The 20,578-nt window shown below is 43.7% G+C and overlaps 1 protein-coding gene across 1 annotated transcript in view; it reads right to left on the bottom strand.

Annotated features, from left to right (window-relative positions):
• The window catches only part of Etf-QO (electron transfer flavoprotein-ubiquinone oxidoreductase), a 55,201-nt gene extending 35,015 nt beyond the window's left edge, over window positions 1–20,186 (bottom strand). The window contains exons 1-3 of the mRNA XM_068351719.1: window positions 20,067–20,186; window positions 13,508–13,618; window positions 12,125–12,277 (exon numbers count right to left, since the gene is read on the bottom strand). Coding sequence (XP_068207820.1) covers window positions 12,125–12,277; window positions 13,508–13,618; window positions 20,067–20,100 — 298 coding nt within the window. The 5' untranslated portion in view covers window positions 20,101–20,186. The remainder of the gene's footprint in view (window positions 1–12,124; window positions 12,278–13,507; window positions 13,619–20,066) is intronic.
• Between the last annotated feature and the right edge of the window lie 392 nt (window positions 20,187–20,578).

Below are 20,578 nucleotides of genomic sequence, written 5' to 3'. Positions count from 1 at the left end.
AAGCTTCTCAAGGCCAGATGAACTGCCAGTAGCTCCTTGCAGTTGATGTGTAGTGCTCTTTGATCCGGATTCCACATGCCCGAGCATTCCCGACCGTCCAGTGTCGCACCCCAGCCCGTGTCCGATGCGTCCGAGAAGAGAAGGTGGTCGGGGGTCTGAACAGCCAGTGGTAGACCTTCCTTGAGAAGAATGCTGTTCTTCCACCAAGTCAGTGCAGACTTCATCTCTTCGGATATAGGAACTGAGACCGCTTCTAGCGTCATGTCCTTTCTCCAGTGAGCAGCTAGGTGATACTGAAGGGGTCGGAGGTGGAGTCTCCCTAACGCGATGAACTGGTCCAGCGATGAAAGCGTCCCTATTAGACTCATCCACTGTCTGACTGAAAATCGGTTCCTTTTCAGCATGCTCTGGATGCATTCTTGGGCTTGACTGATTCTGGGGGCCGACGGAAAAGCCCGAAAAGCTTGACTCTGAATCTCCATACCTAGATAGACTATAGTTTGGGATGGGACGAGTTGGGACTTTTCTATATTGACCAGGAGACCCAATTCCTTGGTCAGATCCATAGTCCATTTGAGATTCTCCAGACAGTGACGACTTGACGCAGCTCTTAAAAGCCAGTCGTCCAAATAGAGGGAGGCTCTGATGTCTGCTAAATGTAGGAATTTGGCAATATTCCTCATCAGTTTGGTAAACACTAGAGGTGCCGTGCTTAGGCCAAAGCACAGGGCTTGGAACTGGTAAACCACCTTCCCAAAGACGAACCTTAGGAAAGGTTGGGAATCTGGGTGGATGGGGACGTGAAAGTACGCGTCCTTTAGGTCTAACGAGACCATCCAGTCTTCCTTCCTGACCGATGCTAGCACCGACTTCGTCGTCTCCATGGTGAACGTCTGCTTGGTGACAAAGACATTTAGAGCACTGACGTCCAGCACCGGTCTCCACCCTCCTGTCTTCTTCGCTACTAAGAAGAGACGGTTGTAGAAGCCCGGGGATTGATGGTCCCGGACTATGACTACCGCTCCCTTTTGTAGCAAGAGAGACACCTCTTGCTGTAAAGCTAGCCTCTTGTCCTCCTCTCTGTACCTGGGAGAGAGGTCGATGGGAGTTGTTGCTAGAGGGGGCTTGCGCAAGAATGGAATCCTGTACCCCTCTCTGAGCAACTTCACAGACTGTGCGTCTGCACCCCTGTTCTCCCAGGCCTGCCAGTAGTTCTTGAGCCTGGCTCCCACTGCTGTCTGGAGAAGATGGCAGTCAGACTCTGCCTTTTGAGGACTTGGAACCCTTCTTCTTTTTGCCACGTTGACTATCGGCACGGGTACCTCCTCTGCTGGAGGTTCTGCCACGAAAGGGCGGAATGAACCTAGACGCTGGTGTGTCCATCCTAGGTCTAGGCACGGAAGGTAAAGCTGTGACTTTACGTGCGGATGACGCCACCAGGTCATGGGTGTCTTTCTGGATCAACGAGGCGGCAATCCCCTTGATCAGCTCTTCAGGAAAGAGACACTTGGAAAGCGGAGCAAACATCAGCTCTGACTTCTGACATGGTGTGATCCCCGCCGACAAGAAGGAGCAAAGGTGATCTCGCTTCTTAAGAACTCCAGACACGAAAGAAGCCGCAAGCTCGCCAGACCCATCCCGAATGGCTTTGTCCATGCATGACATGATGAGCATGGCAGAGTCCTCATCCGAAGGGGAGGTCTTTCTGCTCAACGCTCCCAAACACCAGTCCAGGAAGTTGAAGATCTCAAACGCACGGAAAACTCCCTTCAAAAGATGGTCCATGTCCGAAAAGGTCCAGCAAATCTTGGAGCGTCTCATAGCCAGTCTGCGGGGAGAGTCTACCAGACTTGAGAAGTCGCCCTGGGCAGAGGCAGGAACTCCCAAGCCGAGAACTTCTCCCGTGGCATACCAGACGCTAGATTTGGAAGCAAGCTTGGTCGGGGGAAAGATGAAGGATGTCTTCCCAAGTTGCTTCTTGGCCTGCAACCACTCCCCCAGTACCCTTAAAGCTCTCTTGGATGAGCGCGCGAGTACGAGCTTCGTAAAGGCAGGAGCTGCTGACTGCATGCCTAAAGCGAACTCAGAGGGAGGTGAGCGTGGGGCTGCAGACACAAACTGGTCCGGATACAACTCCTTAAACAGGGCAAGGACTTTCCTAAAGTCTAAGGAGGGAGGCGTAGTCTTGGGTTCATCTATGTCGGAGTGTTGATCGTCCAAATGCGCAGCTTCGTCGTCATCAGAGATTCCTTCATCCGAATGCTGAGGAGGAAGCGGCAAAGGAGGAGAAGAAAGCTGAACAGCTGAATCCGGCAGCACGGGTGCATGCGTAGCTGCACTGGATCCAACATCATGCCGCTGCTGGTCAGTCTGAGAGCTGGCAACAACAAAAGCGGAGTGGTGGTGCGTGGTGGGGACTGCCGTGGGTTGCGGAGACTGCCGCATTGCGTCAAAACACGGCAGCTTGACAGCACCTTCCCACTGCTGATGCGGTAGCTCACGCATGTCAACGGAGGGTGCCGCACGTCGGCTAACGTCAACATGCGTCTGGCAGGGTCGACTGCGCATCGGTGGTGGAGCTCTCACAGCCGGAGTGTGGGAGCAGGCAGCCGCAGTGTCAGCTGAGCGCACAACCGTGGCAGGTTGTAGGTTAACGGGTGCAGTGTCAACCTTCTCAGCACGATACTCCTGCATGAAGGAAGCTAGCTGAGTCTGCATAGACTGCAGCAAAGACCACTTAGGGTCTACAGCGGTTGGTGCGGCAACAGACGGAGTGATTGCCTGCTGCGGAACCACTCTACCTCTCTTGGGAGGTGTGCAGTCTTCGGAAGACTGCGGCGAGTCCGAACTGACCCAGTGGCTACACCTGGGCCGTTGGACTCGCTCGGAAGGGACCTTGCGCTTGAGAGGTCGTGAGACCTTGGTCCAGCGTTTCTGACGAGAAACTTCTTCCGTAGACGAGGAATGAATGGGCTCACTCGTCTGTTTGTGGGTGGGACGATCTCTGCAAGATACGTCCGCAACCACGGAGGGTACATCTGTACGCTGATCAAGGCCTGTCGAACCCTTTGGTCCTTCGACATTGCTTCTCCCCTGGGCTTGGGAGCTTGCAAGAGGTCCCGGACTGGGAGGACGACTGGCACGAACAGATGCACCCTCATGCGTAACACTGACACTTTTCACAGCACTTGCACTTGCACTCACTACACTTCCCACTGCACTTTTCTCCTTCAACTCTTTGACGTCGGCCAAGAGTTGATTGCGGTCATTCGCTAATGACTCAACTCTGTCACCAAGAGCCTGAATAGCACGCATCATGTCCGCCATCGAGGGTTGCTGAGAGCTAGAAGAAGGGTCGGGTGTAACCACTACAGGGGAAGGAATAGGTTGTGGGGCATGGGGAGAGGAAAAATCAAAAGAGCGAGACGAACTCCTCCTGATCCTATCCTTCTCTAGCCTACGTGCATTCTTAAGGAATTCTTGAAAATCGAATTCCGAAAGCCCAGCGCATTCCTCACATCGATCTTCCAATTGACAGGCTTTACCCCTACAATTGGAACAAACGGTGTGAGGATCTATAGAGGCCTTCGGAAGACGCCTAGAACAGTCCCTAGCGCTACACTGCCTGTACTTGGGGACTTGAGTAGGGTCAGACATCTTGAATTAGTCAAAGGGGGAAATCCAAAATCTATCCAAGTCGTCAACAAATAATCCAAAATCTAATCAATAAAGCTTGATAAGGTATTGATGATAACTCCTGTACAGCGAAAGCTAATAACTAGAGAGAATACATCACCAAATAGCGTGAAAATCAACTCCAGAAACAACAGCGTATCAAGTAGGTCTTGCCGGTGGCACGACAGAGAGAAAATTGGTTCTTTGTTGACAAGAAGTACTGGAGTACCTACTCGACAGATGGCGCTGTTGTTGTACACCCCCACCTGTATAGCGATCGCTGGCGTATCCCGCCCGTAGGTTTTTTCTGTCGGGCAGCAGAGCTGCAGCTACATGATCACCGGGTAAGATTAATATTGAAAAAATTCCTTTTATATACCTTTCAAATCATAAAGGACAACCAAAGAGCTAAAAAATTAGCAGTCTTTACAACGAAAGAAAAAACAAGGGGGAATACCATTTACGATAACACGTCAACAAGATCCTTAATTTCAATGGATGGAAAAGCTAAATACAATCTAGATTAAGGAGAACAGGAATGCAGTACAGTAGATAGAGTTTCCCACTACTGCGGTTACTGTCAAACACACCAACCAATTTCTTAGGACAGTAAGTAACAGTTATCAGGTTTAAGCAAATGAGGACCTGTTAAGGTAAGTATTTCCTTATTACCTTTCGTCACAGAACTATTTTTCCCTTGTTGAAGCCCTAGGGCTTATAACCTCCTGCTTTTCTAACTAGGGTTGTATGTAGCTTAGCTGCTAGTAGTAGTAGTAGTAGTAGTAGTAGTAGTAGTAGTAGTAGTAGTAGTAGTAGTAGTAGTAGTAGTAGTAGTAGTAATAATAATAATAATCTGATATGTTATTTTTATTAATAAAATAAATTTTTGAATATACTTACCCGGTGATCATATAAGCTGCAACTCTGTTGCTCGACAGAAAAACCTACGGTCAAAATACGCCAGCGATCGCTACGCAGGTGGGGGTGTACATCAACAGCGCCATCTGTCGAGCAGGTACTTAGTACTCCAAGTAAACAAAGAACCAATTTTCTCCTCGGTCCACTGGGTCTCTATTGGGGAGGAAGGGAGGGTCCTTTAATATATGATCACCGGGTAAGTATATTCAAAAATTTATTTTATTAATAAAAATAACATTTTTCAATATTAAACTTAGCCGGTGATCATATAAGCTGATTCACACTCAGGGGGGTGGATAGAGACCAGCATTACATGTTTACATTATTATGAGCTAAGTATTTTGTATTTCATTTTAGCAGTTATTCAAAATAACAAACATAAAATAAATAAGTACCTGGTAAGGAAGTCGACTTGAACAATTACTCTGCCTTTTTAAGTACGTTTTCCTTACGGAGCCTCGCGATCCTCTTAGGATGCTGAGCGACCCCTAGGATCTGAAGTATCAAGGGTTGCAACCCATACAACAGGACCTCATCAAAACCTCTAATCTAGGCGCTTCTCAAGAAATTACTTTGACCACCCGCCAAATCAAGTAGGATGCGAAAGGCTTCTTAGCCTTCCGGACAACCCAAAAACAATAATAAAACATTTCAAGAGAAAGATTAAAAAGGTTATGGAATTAGGGAATTGTAGTGGTTGAGCCCTCACCCACTACTGCACTCGTTGCTACGAATGGTCCCAGAGTGTAGCAGTTCTCGTAAAGAGACTGGACATTCTTAAGATAAAAAGACGCGAACACTGATTTGCTTTTCCAATAGGTTGCGTCGATTATACTTTGCAGAGATCTATTTTGTTTAAAGGCCACGGAAGTTGCGACAGCTCTAACTTCGTGTGTCCTTACCTTCAGCAAAGCTTGGTCTTCCTCATTCAGATGGGAATGAGCTTCTCGGATTAACAGTCTGATAAAATAGGATAAAGCATTCTTTGACATAGGCAAAGATGGATTCTTAACTGAACACCATAAAGCTTCAGACGGGCCTCGTAAAGGTTTTTAAATAAACTTAAGAGCTCTTACAGGACATAATACTCTTTCTAGTTCATTTCCAACCATACGATAAGTTTGGAATATCGAACGATATTGGCCAAGGCCGAGAAGGCAGCTCGTGTTTGGCTAGAAAACCAAGTTGTAGAACATGTAGCCGTTTCGGATGAGAATCCGATGTTCTTGCTGAAGGCATGAAACTCACTGACTCTTTTAGCTGTGGCTAAGCATACCAGGAAAAGAGTCTTTAAGGTGAGATCTTTCAGGGAGGCTGATTGTAGCGGTTCGAACCTGTCTGACATAAGGAATCTTAGTACCACGTCTAAATTCCAACCAGGTGTAACCAAACGACGCTCCTTCGTGGTCTCAAAAGACTTAAGGAGGTCCTGTAGATCTTTATTGTTGGAAAGATCTAAGCCTCTGTGACGGAAGACTGATGCCAACATGCTTCTGTAACCCTTGATAGTGGGAGCTGAAAGAGATCGTTCTTTCCTCAGATATAAGAGGAAGTCAGCTATTTGAGTTACAGAGGTACTGGTCGAGGATACGGATACTGACTTGCACCAGTTTCGGAAGATTTCCCACTTCGATTGGTAGACTCTAAGGGTGGATGTTCTCCTTGCTCTAGCAATCGCTCTGGCTGCCTCCTTCGAAAAGCCTCTAGCTCTCGAGAGTCTTTCGATAGTCTGAAGGCAGTCAGACGAAGAGCGTGGAGGCCTTGGTGTACCTTCTTTACGCGTGGCTGACGTAGAAGGTCCACCCTTAGGGGAAGTGTTCTGGGAACGTCTACTAGCCATCGAAGTACCTCGGTGAATCATTCTCTCGCGGGCCAGAGGGAAGCAACTAGCGTCAACCTTGTCCCTTCGTGAGAGGCGAACTTCTGCAGTACCTTGTTGACAATCTTGAACGGAGGGAATGCATATAGATCTAGATGTGACCAATCTAGTAGAAAGGCATCTATATGAACTGCTGCTGGGTCCGGGATTGGTGAGCAAAATATTGGGAGCCTCTTGGTCATCGAGGTTGCGAAGAGATCTATGGTTGGCTGGCCCCAGGTGGCCCAAAGTCTCTTGCATACATCCTTGTGGAGGGTCCATTCTGTTGGAATTATTTGTCCCTTCCGACTGAGACAATCTGCCATGACATTCAAGTTGCCTTGGATGAACCTCGTTACTAGTGATATGTCTAGACCTTTTGACCAGGTGAGGAGGTCCCTTGCGATCTCGTACAATGTCAGAGAGTAGGTCCCTCCTTGCTTGGAGATGTACGCCAAAGCCGTGGTGTTGTCCGAGTTCACCTCCACCACTTTGCCTTGAAGGAGAGACCTGAAGCTTTTCCAGGTCAGACGTACTGCCAGTAGCTCCTTGCAGTTGAAATGCATTGTCCTTTGACTCGAGTTCCATAATCCCGAGCATTCCCTACCGTCTAATGTCGCACCCCAGCCTACATCCGATGCGTCCGAGAAGAGAACGTGGTTGGGAGTCTGAACAGTCAGGGGAAGACCCTCTCTAAGGTTGATATAGTCCTTTCACCAAGTCAGACAAGACTTTATCTTTCCGGAAACCGGGATCGAGACCGCTTCTAGCGTCTTGTCCTTTTTCCAGTGAAAAGCTAGATGGTATAGAAGAGGACGGAGGTGTAGTCTTCCTAGTGACACAAATTGATCCACGGATGACAGTGTCCCTACCAGACTCATCCACAGCCTGACTGGGCAGCGTTCCTTCTTCAGCATCTTCTGGATGGATAGCAGGGCTGGGGGCTGATCGTCTTGTTCAGCAACGTCCTCATCAGAGGGTTCCTCATCCGAAACTGATGAGGAAACGGCAACGGAGTGGGCAACGTCTGACTCGCTGAATCCGGTCGCACTGGTGGATGCGTGACGGAGCCGGACGCAATATCATGGAACTGCTGCACAGTCTGTGAACTGTCAACAACCATGGGTGCGCGAGGAAGTACAGCGTCAACCCGAAACTGTCTAGACTGTCTGGGTTGTGCAGTCAACACCCTACCGGGTTGCTGAGGTTGACGCACTGCGTCACAACAAGTCACCTCTGCTGGTTGTTGAACGTCCTGAACGTCAACAACCACCTCCGAGCGTCGCTTAACGTCAACGTGCGACTGGCAACCCACACTGGGTCGCATCGGTGGAGGAACCACCTCAACTGGCAGACGCGAGTAGGTTACCTCAGCGTCAACAGGGCGCACAACCGACCGGTTGGAAGGTTGTTGGCCAGAAGGTTCTTCTCCGCATTTAAGTCCTCTATCAAGGACGCAAGCTTGGACTGCATGTCTTGCAGCAAAGCCCATTTAGGGTCTACGGGAGCAGGTGTGGCAACAGACGGGGTTAGCGACTGAGGCGGAACCATTTACCATCCCTGAAAGCCTTGTTATGTGTGACATAATAGTACAGCAAAACTTCAAAGGCTCGACAAAAGTTGAGAAGTTGACCTGTAAACAACTTGGAGCGTCTCCTGGCTAGGCGCCAGGGCGAGTCTACCAGAATTGAGAAGTCTATCTGGGCAGAGGCATGAACTCCCAAGCCGAGAACTTTTCTCGTGTCCTATCAGACTCTCGCTCTATAAGCCAGTTTAAAAGAAGGGAAATCAAAGGCTGTATCCCTAAAACTCCTCCTGGTGCAAAAACCAGTCGCCTAGCCAACGTAACGCTCTCTAGGAGAGCGAGAGAGCACTAGCTTAACAACAACGGCTTCGAAGTAGCTAGGCCTAGTGTAAGTTCTGACGTTTAGGCGAACGAGGAGCAGCAGTTACAAGATCCGGACGAAGATCCTTAAAAAATCATCATGATTTAATTAAAGTCCATAGGAGGCTAAGCAGCTTAAGGCTCCTCTCCAAATGACAGAGTCCTCAAGGGAATATCAGTAGGAGGGAGAACAGCACTTTCTCATCTACAGGAACCTTGTCCGATAAAAGCTAGGTTATCTCAGCGAGTCTCTCACTGGTGCATTAGTAGCAGACCAGAAGGCAACGTCATGTAACTGCTTGACAGTCTGTGAACTGTCAACAACTGAACTGTCAACCACAACAGGTGCGTGAGGACATACAGTGTTCACTCGAGACTGCTTTGACTGTCTATACTGAGCAGTCAAAACAACTCTAGAATGCGGAGGTTGACGCACCGCGTCAAAACAAAACAACTTAGACTGTTGTTGTACCTCGCGAACGTCAACGGAAGGTTCCGTGCGTTACTGAACGTCAACATGCGGCTGGCAGGGTACACTGGAACGCATGGGTGGCGGGACTCTCTCAGCTGGAGTGCGGTAGAAGGTCGCCTCAGCGTCCACAGGACGCACAACCGTGTTGGTTGTAGGCTAGAGGTTGGTGCAGTGTCAACCTTCTCCGCACGAAAGTCCCGCATCAATGACGTTAACTGAGACTGCATGGTCTGCAGAAAAGACCACTTAGGGTCTACAGGAGCAGGTGCGGCAACAGACGGTGTGACTGCCTGATGCGGTACCGTTTTGCCTCTCTTGGGAGGTGAGCAGTCGTCGGAAGACTGCAGCGAGTCCGAACTGACCCAGTGGCTACAACTGGGCCGTTGGACTTGCGCGGAAGGGACCGACTTGCGCTTAATAAGCTGCGAGACCTTGGTCCATGGTTTCTTACGAGAAACCTCTTCCGCAGACGAGAAATAAATGGGCTCTCTCGTCTTTGTGTGGGTGGGGCGATCTTGGGTAGATACGCCCGAAACCACGGAGGGAAACGTCTGTTCGTTGATCAAGGCCTGACGAACCCATAAGTCGTTCGACATTACTTCTCCCCTGGGCTTGGGAGCTTGCAAGAGGTCCCGGACTAGGTGAATGACAGGCACGAACAGACGAACCCTCGGACGCAACACTGTAACACTTTGCGCATATCACTTTATCACTTCGATTTTCTGTTTTGCACTTATTTCACTGAAATCGAAACTTTTACTGATTTCTACCTGAAACACGCAATTCTACCCTCATTAAAAGGTAGTAATTGCGAAATCAGTCGTATAATGCAGCTCATTAATACTAGCAAAAAACAGAAAACATATATAAAGATAAAAAATTCAGTGGCTGGGAAAGAGACTAAACACTAGTTCAAATAAACTACGTTTACAATCTCTCACCGCACATAGCCTGGGGACAAGAATAAAACCCTAGAAACGTTTTACCTTCTTCCCCGTACAGCGACTAGGGACGAGAGTAACACGAGAAAAACGTTACCCGCTTGAACGGAACGTTTTCTCTCCTCTCTCTCCCTCCGTCTCTATCTCTCTCTCTCTTTCTCTATTGATTTCGCACCTAAGAGAAGAGCCCAATTATATATCGTCAAAAAAACATGTTATTTGACTAAAGGAAAAAACTGAAAGGTTTTCCAAATAAAAAGTTCCTTTAAATTAGAATTTAAAACATTTAAGCTAAGAAAGAATGAACAAAACGTCAGAATCGATTTACTCTTACTGCAAAGTGAAACCGTGATACACTCTCTCTCTATCGTAACGATAGAGCGCATGTTGAACGTCCTGAACGTCAACAACTGCGTAGCATATAAAACTAAACGTTAGTTCATCTTTGAAAACAGTACGAAGACTATCAAAGAAATTCTTTCATAAAACATTAAATTTAAAAAGTTTTAAATTCTTTAAAGGCTAAATACGATATAACGGGCTCAACGTTGATTAACTTTGGTTCCAAGTTAGGACCGCCTACTATCAGGAAAGGTCGCATATAAACAAAACATAAAAATTATCTTTATATGTTTATAATAAATGGAAAGTTAATCGAAGAGGCCTAATAAAGGCGGAGAGATATAAAATATATAGATCTATAACGTGTTAAGCAAAATTACTAAAAACCTAAACACACTTCCGTCTAAAGGAAGGGTCGGCCATTTAAAAGTGAAAGAGAGTCCATACTCTCTTTGTCACCCTAATTAAATCTATCCAAAACGAGTTCAAGTTTTGAGATGAAGATAAAACACCTGCATAGCGAAAGCTCAAAACTAGAATAGTGTACTTCACCAAATAGTTGTGAAAACAAATCCAGTTAGTAACAGCGTATTAGTAGGTCTTGCCGGTAGCCCGACAGAGAGAAAATTGGTTCTTTGTTTACTTGGAGTACTAAGTACCTGCTCGACAGATGGCGCTGTTGATGTACACCCCCACCTGCATAGCGATCGCTGGCGTATTTTGACCGTAGGTTTTTCTGTCGAGCAACAGAGTTGCAGCTTATATGATCACCGGCTAAGTTTAATATTGAAAAAATAATAATAATAATAATAATAACAATAATAATAATAATAATACCAAAGACTGCAGATCTGAGGGTAACTCATCATTCATTATCCTAAGCTTTACCTGAAAAGGTTTCTTTTATGGTGAAATTGTATTCCCTTCCAGATGAAATATAAATTCTATCTTTTTTCTGAGAATATTTACTCCAAAGCCAAATCTGGTCCATGCCCACAAGTGATAATCCACCTGATTTTCTAACTATGCATGTTTACAACTGATATTGAACCAGATTTTGTTTGATACACCAATCAGTTAACAAAAAAACTCATTTAACTCTGATTAATATAAAGGCAGATGATTGCTCAAAATTCCCAATGATGAAAGGTACGGTTTTTAGAACAAAGTAGCACTATGAAAGAAACTTATTGTCAATAGAATTAACCAATTATGAAGTGAAAAAAAACTTGAAAAATAGCAAGATGATTGCAGTGGACATAAAATTTTTCATAACTTATAAATCACAATGGCATTCCAGAAAGTAAACTAAACTCTCCAATTAAACTCTTGTTCAATTCATGGTTAACTAGAGGGGCACTCAGTAAACAGACCTCCGACACGGCAGCTTATTTCTCGACTTTGACCTTAACATGTATCAATCGGCCTGGATTTTCATACACTCAAATAAGAACCAAGTTTGAAGTCTCAGAGACAATGATGTCCAAACTTATGGCTGATTACGTGAATTGGATATTTCGCTTGACCATAACCATGCAAAATGTAATCATTTCCAGCTTATTACATAACAGTTAATCCTTGAACGTTTCATTACTCTACAATTAAAATTGTGGCCCAGGAGTTGTTCACAAACAAACACTCACACACACAAAACAGGTAACAAAACATAAACATTTAATACCTGCATATTTCATTACTCTACGATTAAAATTGTGGCCCGGGAGTTGTTTACAAACAAACATTCACACACACAAAACAGGTAACAAAACATAAACATTTAATCCCTGCATATTTCATTACTCTACAATTAAAATTGTGGACAGGAAGCTGTTCACAAACAAACACTCGCACACACACAAACAGGTAATAAAACATAACCTCCTTCCAACTTCGTTGGCGGAGGTAACTAAACCCTTCAAATATACACTAACAGAAGTTTCACATGGAGAGTATGTAACAGAGTACAGTATGTAAAACATATTTGAATAAGAGTCTGTGACAATGAACACTTCATAATACAAATAATTTCTTACCAATGTCAGCCGCTTTCTCTACTAACATGACCCTTATCTCCTTTTCTTTCTCTTGAGCGAGCTGCATCAGTCTAATCGAAGCCGCAAGGCCAGCAGGCCCACCACCAACAATTACAACATCGGCTTCATCGGCATATCTCTCCATGTCAACGTCTGTAAAATAAAACTGGCTATCAAAATGAATATTAACAAATCTAGTTTTTGAACTCGCACATAAAGAAGTCTTAACAGTGAATAATAATTTCTTACATTAATATAAAATCCTGCCATGGCAGGATATGATTAGAAAGGAAACTATAAAGAGAGATTACTCAAGTGCCATATGTGGATGAGATCATGGTGAGAGGTAGATGGAAATGGTTTGATCATGCTCTACCCACTCCTAAAGAGAGATTAGTTCACCAAACATTTCATTGAGCTCCACAAGGCACTAGATGTTGGAAGATCCAGGCCTACATGGCTGAGGACTATGAAGAGTGAAGTAGGAGATGATGACTGGAGAAGTATCGATTTAAAAGCTCAAGATAGAGACGACTGGTGAAATCTAATCGAGGCCCTTTGCGTCAATAGGCGTAGAAGGAGATGGGGATGATAAATATAGAATCACAATTCAAAACAAACTTTATAAAAGAAGAGTTACGTACTTTCCCTAAATCAAATAAAAGTACTTGTTGTTCACAAACAAAAAATTAACTAACAAACTATTTGCTATTAACTTAACATTGCAATTATTTTTAAAGTACAGTATTGCTGCATACTTGTACTTATACGTGTACTTTGATATAATTTATCAAAAAAATTAACTAACAAAATATTTCCTATTTACTTAACATTGCGACTTTTCAAAGTACAGCACTGCTGCATATTTGTACATGAACTTTGATGTACTTTATCCAAAATGTTACAGATTCACCCTTGGGTCATACCCAACATAATTACCAAGTTTAGACAAAATTGGTACAATAGTTTATGTGGAAAGTTCCTCTTAAACAAACAAACGATGACAAAAGTGAATACACATCCTTGTTAACCCTTTTAGCCTACCCCCAAAGGACGTACTGGTACGTTTCACAAAAGCCATCCCTTTACCCCCATGGACGTACCGGTACGTCCTTGCAAAAAAATGCTGTAAAAATTCAGGCATTTTCCAAGAGAATGAGACCAACCTGACCTCTCTATGACAAAAATTAAGGCTGTTAGAGCAATTTAAAAAATATATACTGCAAAATGTGCTGGGAAAAAAATAACCCCATGGGGATTAAGGGTTGGAAATTTCCAAATAGCCTGGGGGTAAAAGGGTTAAAATCTTCTATTTTGGTGAAGGCAACAAGAACATGCATCAAAGTTGTACAGTAATCGAAAAAGAGAGTAACCAGGACTTACCAGCCCATCGTTCATCCGTTTCCCTCGGAACCATCGTGTAGTGAGTGGTGATGCGCGCTGCTTGACTCGAGTACCATCTTCGGATTTTAGCAGCGTGCCGCAATGATCGTGCTGAAAAAGAGCGACATGTCAGAAAATGTAATACAGGAAAAGCTCTACTACATTATAATAAATGATATTAAACTACTACCATACAGTACAGTAGCCCATTTTAATAAGTCATCTATTACGAACAGAATAAAGTGGGTGTTTTTGTGACTCTTTCAACTTTAATTCATCCATAATCAATTTACCACACTATTGTTTTATTTCTCTTCCTCTGACTTTTTAAAGTTTTTATAGTTTATTTATAGAAGATTAATTCTAATGTTATTACTGTTCTTAAAATATTTAATTTTAACTGTTAATTACTTCTCTAGTATTTTATTTCCTTATTTCCTTTCTTCACTAGGCTATTTTCCCTGTTGGAACCCTTGGGCTTATAGCATGCTGCTTTCCCAACTAAGGTTGTAGCTTAGCAAGTAATAATAATAGTAATAACAATAATACAACACATCATTTTAATTTAAGAGGAAAAATATACAGCAAACACTTCATAAGGATATAGCAGTACTATACCAGATAAACAGCCTCCGTGAAGGATAATACTTGACTATCAAAACTATACGCTAAAAATTCACAGAATGCATTCACATTTGTGCTGAAGTAACCACACAATATAAATTTCTTTTTAATCTACACAAACCAGATTTCTTTAATAGGAGTAGGTTTTCAGTTAGGCAGATGACAGCAGTTAAAACTCTTAACAGGGTTGGTAGTCATTGGCAGGCAAGGGCCCCCTCCTTAAAGGTTAAAGGTGTCTGATTTCAGTTTCATCAGAATAGATGCTCACCAGAACGTCAGCCAGGCAAGCCCAATGCCCCCTGAGGTGCTCAACCATAGCAGTGGTCGGCCCAGTAAACAGCTTAAACTTACGATCCTGGGCCGGGATCAATCTCCCACCATGTGAATGCTAGGCAAACACGTTAGCACCGTACTAGCCTTGCTAGCACATTTGGGGTGGAAGCAGGAAGTGAAACAAACAAATACAAACCCTCATCCTTTAATAGGAGACTCATCCTTAGACACGTGGACGTCCTATAACCACACTGGCAAGTTTAAAATCCCCAGATGTCAATACGCTCGGACCTGATGAAGGAGTTCTGATTCCTACTACCTCCCAATATTTGAGAATAGATTCCCCCGAGTTAGGTTAGGTTTCTGTCAGCGGAAAGACGATCGACAAAGAAACTTTATCCTAGGAAGGATATGACGTGACTGATAGAACATTAAGCATAATGTGTCCTAAATTCTATCCATCCTTTACTTTATATGGAGGATGAGGGGAGTTACTTCTTTATCTTACTTGTAAAGAAAAGTTGCTTAATAGGAAGGTTACCAGCATCAACGACAAACCCAGCAAATAACAGCGCAACTGCTTCACCGCCAGCGAAGGGACGGAAAAGAGGGAAACAGCCAGGCGCTCAAAACCTTAAACTAGAATAATCTAGACGAGGTTTTTCTTGTCGCGTAAGGAGCTCAGTAAGCTACACATCCTTCAGCACAACTATCACATGTCCTAATAACAAGTTAACTACAGGCCTGTGGATATATACTCCCGTACATAGTAGGCTGTAATGATTGCCTGGAGCTTCCAGACTCTTGCCCTTAGCGCTTGTGCCACTGACATTCTGGAAGTATAGGGAGCACGTATGTATAGGGAAGTGTAGGGAGCACATATGAATAGGGAAGTGTAGGGAGCACGTATGTATGGGGAAGTGTAGGGAGCACATATGTATAGTGAAGTGCTGTGTCAAGGGAGAATGCGTGTGCGCAACTGGTGAGTACTCCATAATTGGCGAGAAACACTATAAGAAGACTGTGCTCCAACAGAAGAGCACAGAAAAGCACAATGTAGTTTCACTGAAGGTCGAGCATGGATAAGGGAGTGTGAATACACATGAGAGCGCGTGCACGAACAGATGAATGAGCGCTGTGGTGGGGGAGGGGTCTTTCCCACTATCCACCAGCAACTACCAACACCTCATTACAGTATAAACTTTTGAAAGCATAATTCCAATTTTCCCAAGATCATACACCTATTAAAAGAAGATGGTTTGCATCGGTGTAGGAATAAAACATTTAAAATCTAATTAGGCCCAGGCTATACTTTTCTTAGATTTGCTCGGGTAAGTAAATTCAATTACTGTACATTAATTTGTTATGAAAACCCTTTGATAAGCCTATCATATAATGATATTCAATATCTAATGGTATTGTATATACAGTAATCAGCCTTTAATAACACATTCACATTTCCTTCCCCAATACGGCAATGCAAGAATGGCTCCGGAAAAGAAATCTAGGTAAAGTTTTGGATTCAACCAAATTGGGAAATGTATTATATTAATATATTTTCCTAGTAAAGCACGTGATAACAAAACACTTCTTCTCAATACATTATTGTCGCTAATGCATACTTACAGAGAAAAAAAATATTTCAGGAATTGAAGGTCTTGACTTTTTCTAAGTTTATTGTATATCTTTCCATGGGCACGCAAGGTAGCTCTTGTTCGTTTGTATATCTGTTTTCATCTTACTTGGTTCCTCCCCATTGCGCAATGTGACAATATTTACTTGAATGCGCATTTGCTCCTCCCACTAATGTCGCTCCTCCAATCTAAATACTACTGGGTTCTTTTCAAGGGTTATTATTGGACGATTCATTGGTCTCTCAGTCTTGTTTCAAGGATCTGTTTTTCGTGCAATATAACATTGTAAACGATAGTATTCTGTTTTTTTCCCTATTTCATTATGGGAGAAACCCGTGATTGTCGTTTGTTTTCGGTTTTCAAAAGTTCCGGTTTCTATATTTTCTTCACACGTCACTTGACTGTCATGGATCCTCCGGTACGGTTGTGTGAAATATGTCGTTATTCCTATTTTGATGTGATCGGCCGATTTCATGGGAATTATAATGGAACTCCTGAAGTAGTGAATCGTTTTCTAAGGGAGCATTCCGTATTACCTTTAAGTGTCCAGTGTGGTAAATGTGATTCGGCTTTACATTTTCGTGAGGATAGACATGTGTGGTATTGTACCAAATCTGTAAAGGAGGGTCAACCACAACCTTCCACATCTTCATCGTCATCTTCCGTTTAAGGTAAGAAGTGATTTAACAAAATATATATATTCAAATTTACCCCTGGTTAAAGGGGGGGTCGCAAGGGGGGCGAAGCCCCCCCCGGTAGGGGTACAGGGCCCCTAGGTTAGGTTAGGTGGGTTTGTTAGGTTCTGTGGTGCCCTGAAAATTACTGTGGCCTTAAGGGGGGGTCGCAAGGGGGGCGAAGCCCCCCCCCCGGTAGGGGTACAGGGCCCCTAGGTTAGGTTAGGTGGGTTTGTTAGGTTCTGTGGTGCCTTGAAAATTACTGTGGCCATAAGGGGGGGTCGCAGGGGGGGCGAAGCCCCCCCCGGTAGGGGTACAGGGCCCCTAGGTTAGGTTAGGTGGGTTTGTTAGGTTCTGTGGTGCCCTGAAAATTACTGTGGCTTTAAGGGGGGGTCGCTGGGGGGCCCTACCCCCCTCCCTACGGTAGGCCTAGTTAGGGGTATGGGGGAGGGGTGCTGGAACATTAATTATTCATTTATTGCAAATATCATTCAATGCCCCAACACCCTCCCCCCCCTTCCCCCACCCAAAACCCCGGTTCCCAAAGGGTGTCCCCCATAATTGGTGGGATGAACTAGGGTATACATAGTAAATCTCTAAATCGGTTGGTTTGCAGTCAAAATAAACGTTAAATTCATTGAAACCACACTATTTCTGATGCAACAAATATATTTTTATTGCATTTTTCCAAATTTGGCTGAAACTAAAAATTTACCGAAATCTATATACAAAGAACCATCAATGGTTTATTTACATAAAGAGCCATTTACCCTCATATTTCGTTAACAACTCATTACATAAGTACACAAGTAACAAATATGACAATTTATAAGAAAATTGTATTTTTCCTAATATACTTACCACGGACCACTGGTAAGGGTTGTGGTGGCCGAGGTAGTAACGTCCCTGACTGGTGAACGTCAGACTAGGGTTTGAGTGCTGCTCAAACTCGTTAGTTTCTTTGGTTGCTACAACCTCACCATCCTTGTGAAGTAAGGATGAGGGGTTTGGGGGGCCCTATAGGTCTATCTGCTAAATCAACAGCCATTGCCTGGCCCTCCTTGGTCCTAGCTTGGGTGGAGAGGGGGGCTTGGGCACTGATCATATGTATATAAGGTTAGTCTCTAGAGCATTGTCTTGCTCAATAGGGCAATGTTGCTGTCCCTTGCCTCCGCCATTCATGAGCAGCCTTTACACCTGGGCTAGCTAGCCCCCACAACAAGGAATTTACCCGCCCCATACCAGGCCTAACACCCCTAATACCCCCTCTCCACGTGAGGAACCCTGGCCTCACTTCTTTTCCCGCAATACCCCATTAAGACGCCTCAGGCGACTCCTCTTAGATCAAGACGGCCATTCTACTCCTGGTCGCAGAGACGTGAGGTCAACTTGCCAGCTTCTCTCGCGACCTTATTTTCCCTTGTGTTAGAGTGTGTTGCTCTCGCGTTCCTGTTTCAAACATGGACATTTGGATATAAAAAATTTTCCGAACAGTCAGTAAGAGACTGGTTTCTAAATAGGAAGAGATGACTGTGCAATTGTGGACCCTAATCCGAGTCGTCCAAAACGGGGCCGGAGCAATGTAACTTTCGTTCTTTTCCTTATCAAGTATTTGGGCAAATGTTTAAAATCTGAAGTGGTTCATCCTGATCGTACATCTGTAACCTCTGGTGGTAAAATTATAGCCGTGGGCTGTGTAGAACGACTTTTATATATAATCAGTAATTGCATACCTTCTCAGCTAATTTTAGTTAAGCTGGAGGTCCTGCGCCAAAAAGTGCGGACACGGCATCCTATACCAGGTTATGAAGGAACATGAGGTTTCGACACTACACCGACGCCAACTGACGGATAAAAATTTACCCTTTTGATTTTCATTATGACAAGAATGATAGGGGTCGTTCGTAGAATGACAGACGCACCCTACCCAGTTGGCATTAGCCCCCTTTCCAGCAACGAGGTGATGCACGCTGACGTACGTAATGTTAAACAGGGATATTTTTGGTTATAACATCGAAGCTCAGCTACAACCCTAGTTGGAAAAGCAAGATGATATAAGCCTAAGGGCTCCATCCAGGAATAATAGCCCAGTGAGGAAAGGAAACAAGGAAATAAGTAAAACAGGATTAAACGTCCTTTTTCACCATATTAGGCAGATCGTGTCCGCCAATCTACAAACCTAACGATAATATTGCTATCCCAACACGGAAATAAATAAGTGAAACAGAATTAAACTTCCTTTTTACCATATGAGCCAACTCATGTCCGCCAATCTACAAACCTTCCGACAATATTACTAATCCGAGAATATAGATAATTCATCTAAGGTTTTGGAAACGACACAGCACCCTACAAGAGGTCAAGCAACCTAGATGAGGTCAACCACCCTACAAGAGGTCAGACCTGGTGCGGGGTTAGGTTAGGACCTACAGCATTAATTTTGGGAATGTTTCCCGGGAGCCTTTGTACATCAGCGGCCAGTTCCTCCGGAACGCATTAAAAAAGGACACCAACTAACCTAAACTTTCCCCCCATAACCTAGCCTACAAGCTATGTCCTTGCCTATTTACCTAACGGGGTGGGGGGGTATTATCCCCCTGTAACCACCCTTAGAGTGCCGTATTCGCATACAGGTGGCCTTCGTCATACATACACCCCGTTTTCCGGTTTCCAACGGAACGAGCGTTTAAAGGGGGTTAGGTCACAGTTTGGGGTGTATGTATGATAGCGGCCACATGCATAATTACAACCAACTTAGAATACGGCAGTGGAAGGGGGTTCGCAGGTGGTAACCCCCCCCCCCCCCCCCCACCCCTGTTAGGTAAGTAAGTAAGGGCACAGCTTGTAGGTTAGGTTAGAGGGAAAAGTTTAGGTTAGTTGACGTCCATTTCTAATCCAATGGAAAGGAACTGGCCGCTGATATATAAAAGCTCCCATAGCTTAATAAATTAAAACCGTACTAATTAAATTAATCTAATTTAGCAATTAAATTGTCCCCGAAATATACATTATGTACAGTAGTGGCGAAAGTCACAGTACATATCTGAAAAATTACAATGTTTCGTCTAAGGGAAGAAAACTGCATATAATTTGGTAGTCAAACTTCATCTAGAACTAATTAATTTATATAAAAATACTTTAAAATTAATTCTTATAGTAAATTTTACCAAAATATGAGATAATACGAGTCAATTGGTCTTATGGGAAAGGTATATGTAAGAGACTCGGCAAGATACCTTATCTAACGTTCAAGATAATACAGTTTCTAATAGAATTAACTAATTTTAAATCATCTGGAAATGTAGGAGATAATCTTCTTTATCATGGAGATGAATTAAATCTAATTAAACTTACCAGCACGAAGGACATTACTTCTTAATAAGGACATTGTTGCCCGATAACTCCGTCGGTTTCTGTGTTTACGAAACAGTAAATAAATAGAGAACGTCAAATTGCAGTTGTTCTTTCCAATCACTAGATGGCAGCACTAGCATCAAATGGTTTTATATGTTTTTATATATGTTTTAAATTGATTTATAATAAAATAATCGTTAATTTATTTTTTAAAAGTACGAATATATAATTTGAATATACTTTGTAGTTATATAAAGCCGCGTAATAATCAGAACCTCGAAATGCCGTTTGTGACAGATTATGCAAGTTGTTGAAGTTGTTATTTCCAATCACTAGATGGCAGCACAGGCATCAACTGGTTTTATATATTTTTATATACGTTTTTAATTGATTTATAATAAAATAATCATTAATTCATTTTTTAAATGTACGAATATATAATTTGAATATACTTTGTAGATCTATAAAGTCTTGTAATAATCAGAACCTCGAAATGCTGTTTGTGACAGATT

The sequence above is a fragment of the Palaemon carinicauda genome, chromosome 28 (genome assembly GCF_036898095.1).
Source record: "Palaemon carinicauda isolate YSFRI2023 chromosome 28, ASM3689809v2, whole genome shotgun sequence".
Taxonomy (NCBI): Eukaryota; Metazoa; Arthropoda; class Malacostraca; order Decapoda; family Palaemonidae; genus Palaemon; species Palaemon carinicauda.
Note: the sequence above shows the minus strand (reverse complement) of the source record. Positions and strands in the feature narration are given on the sequence as shown.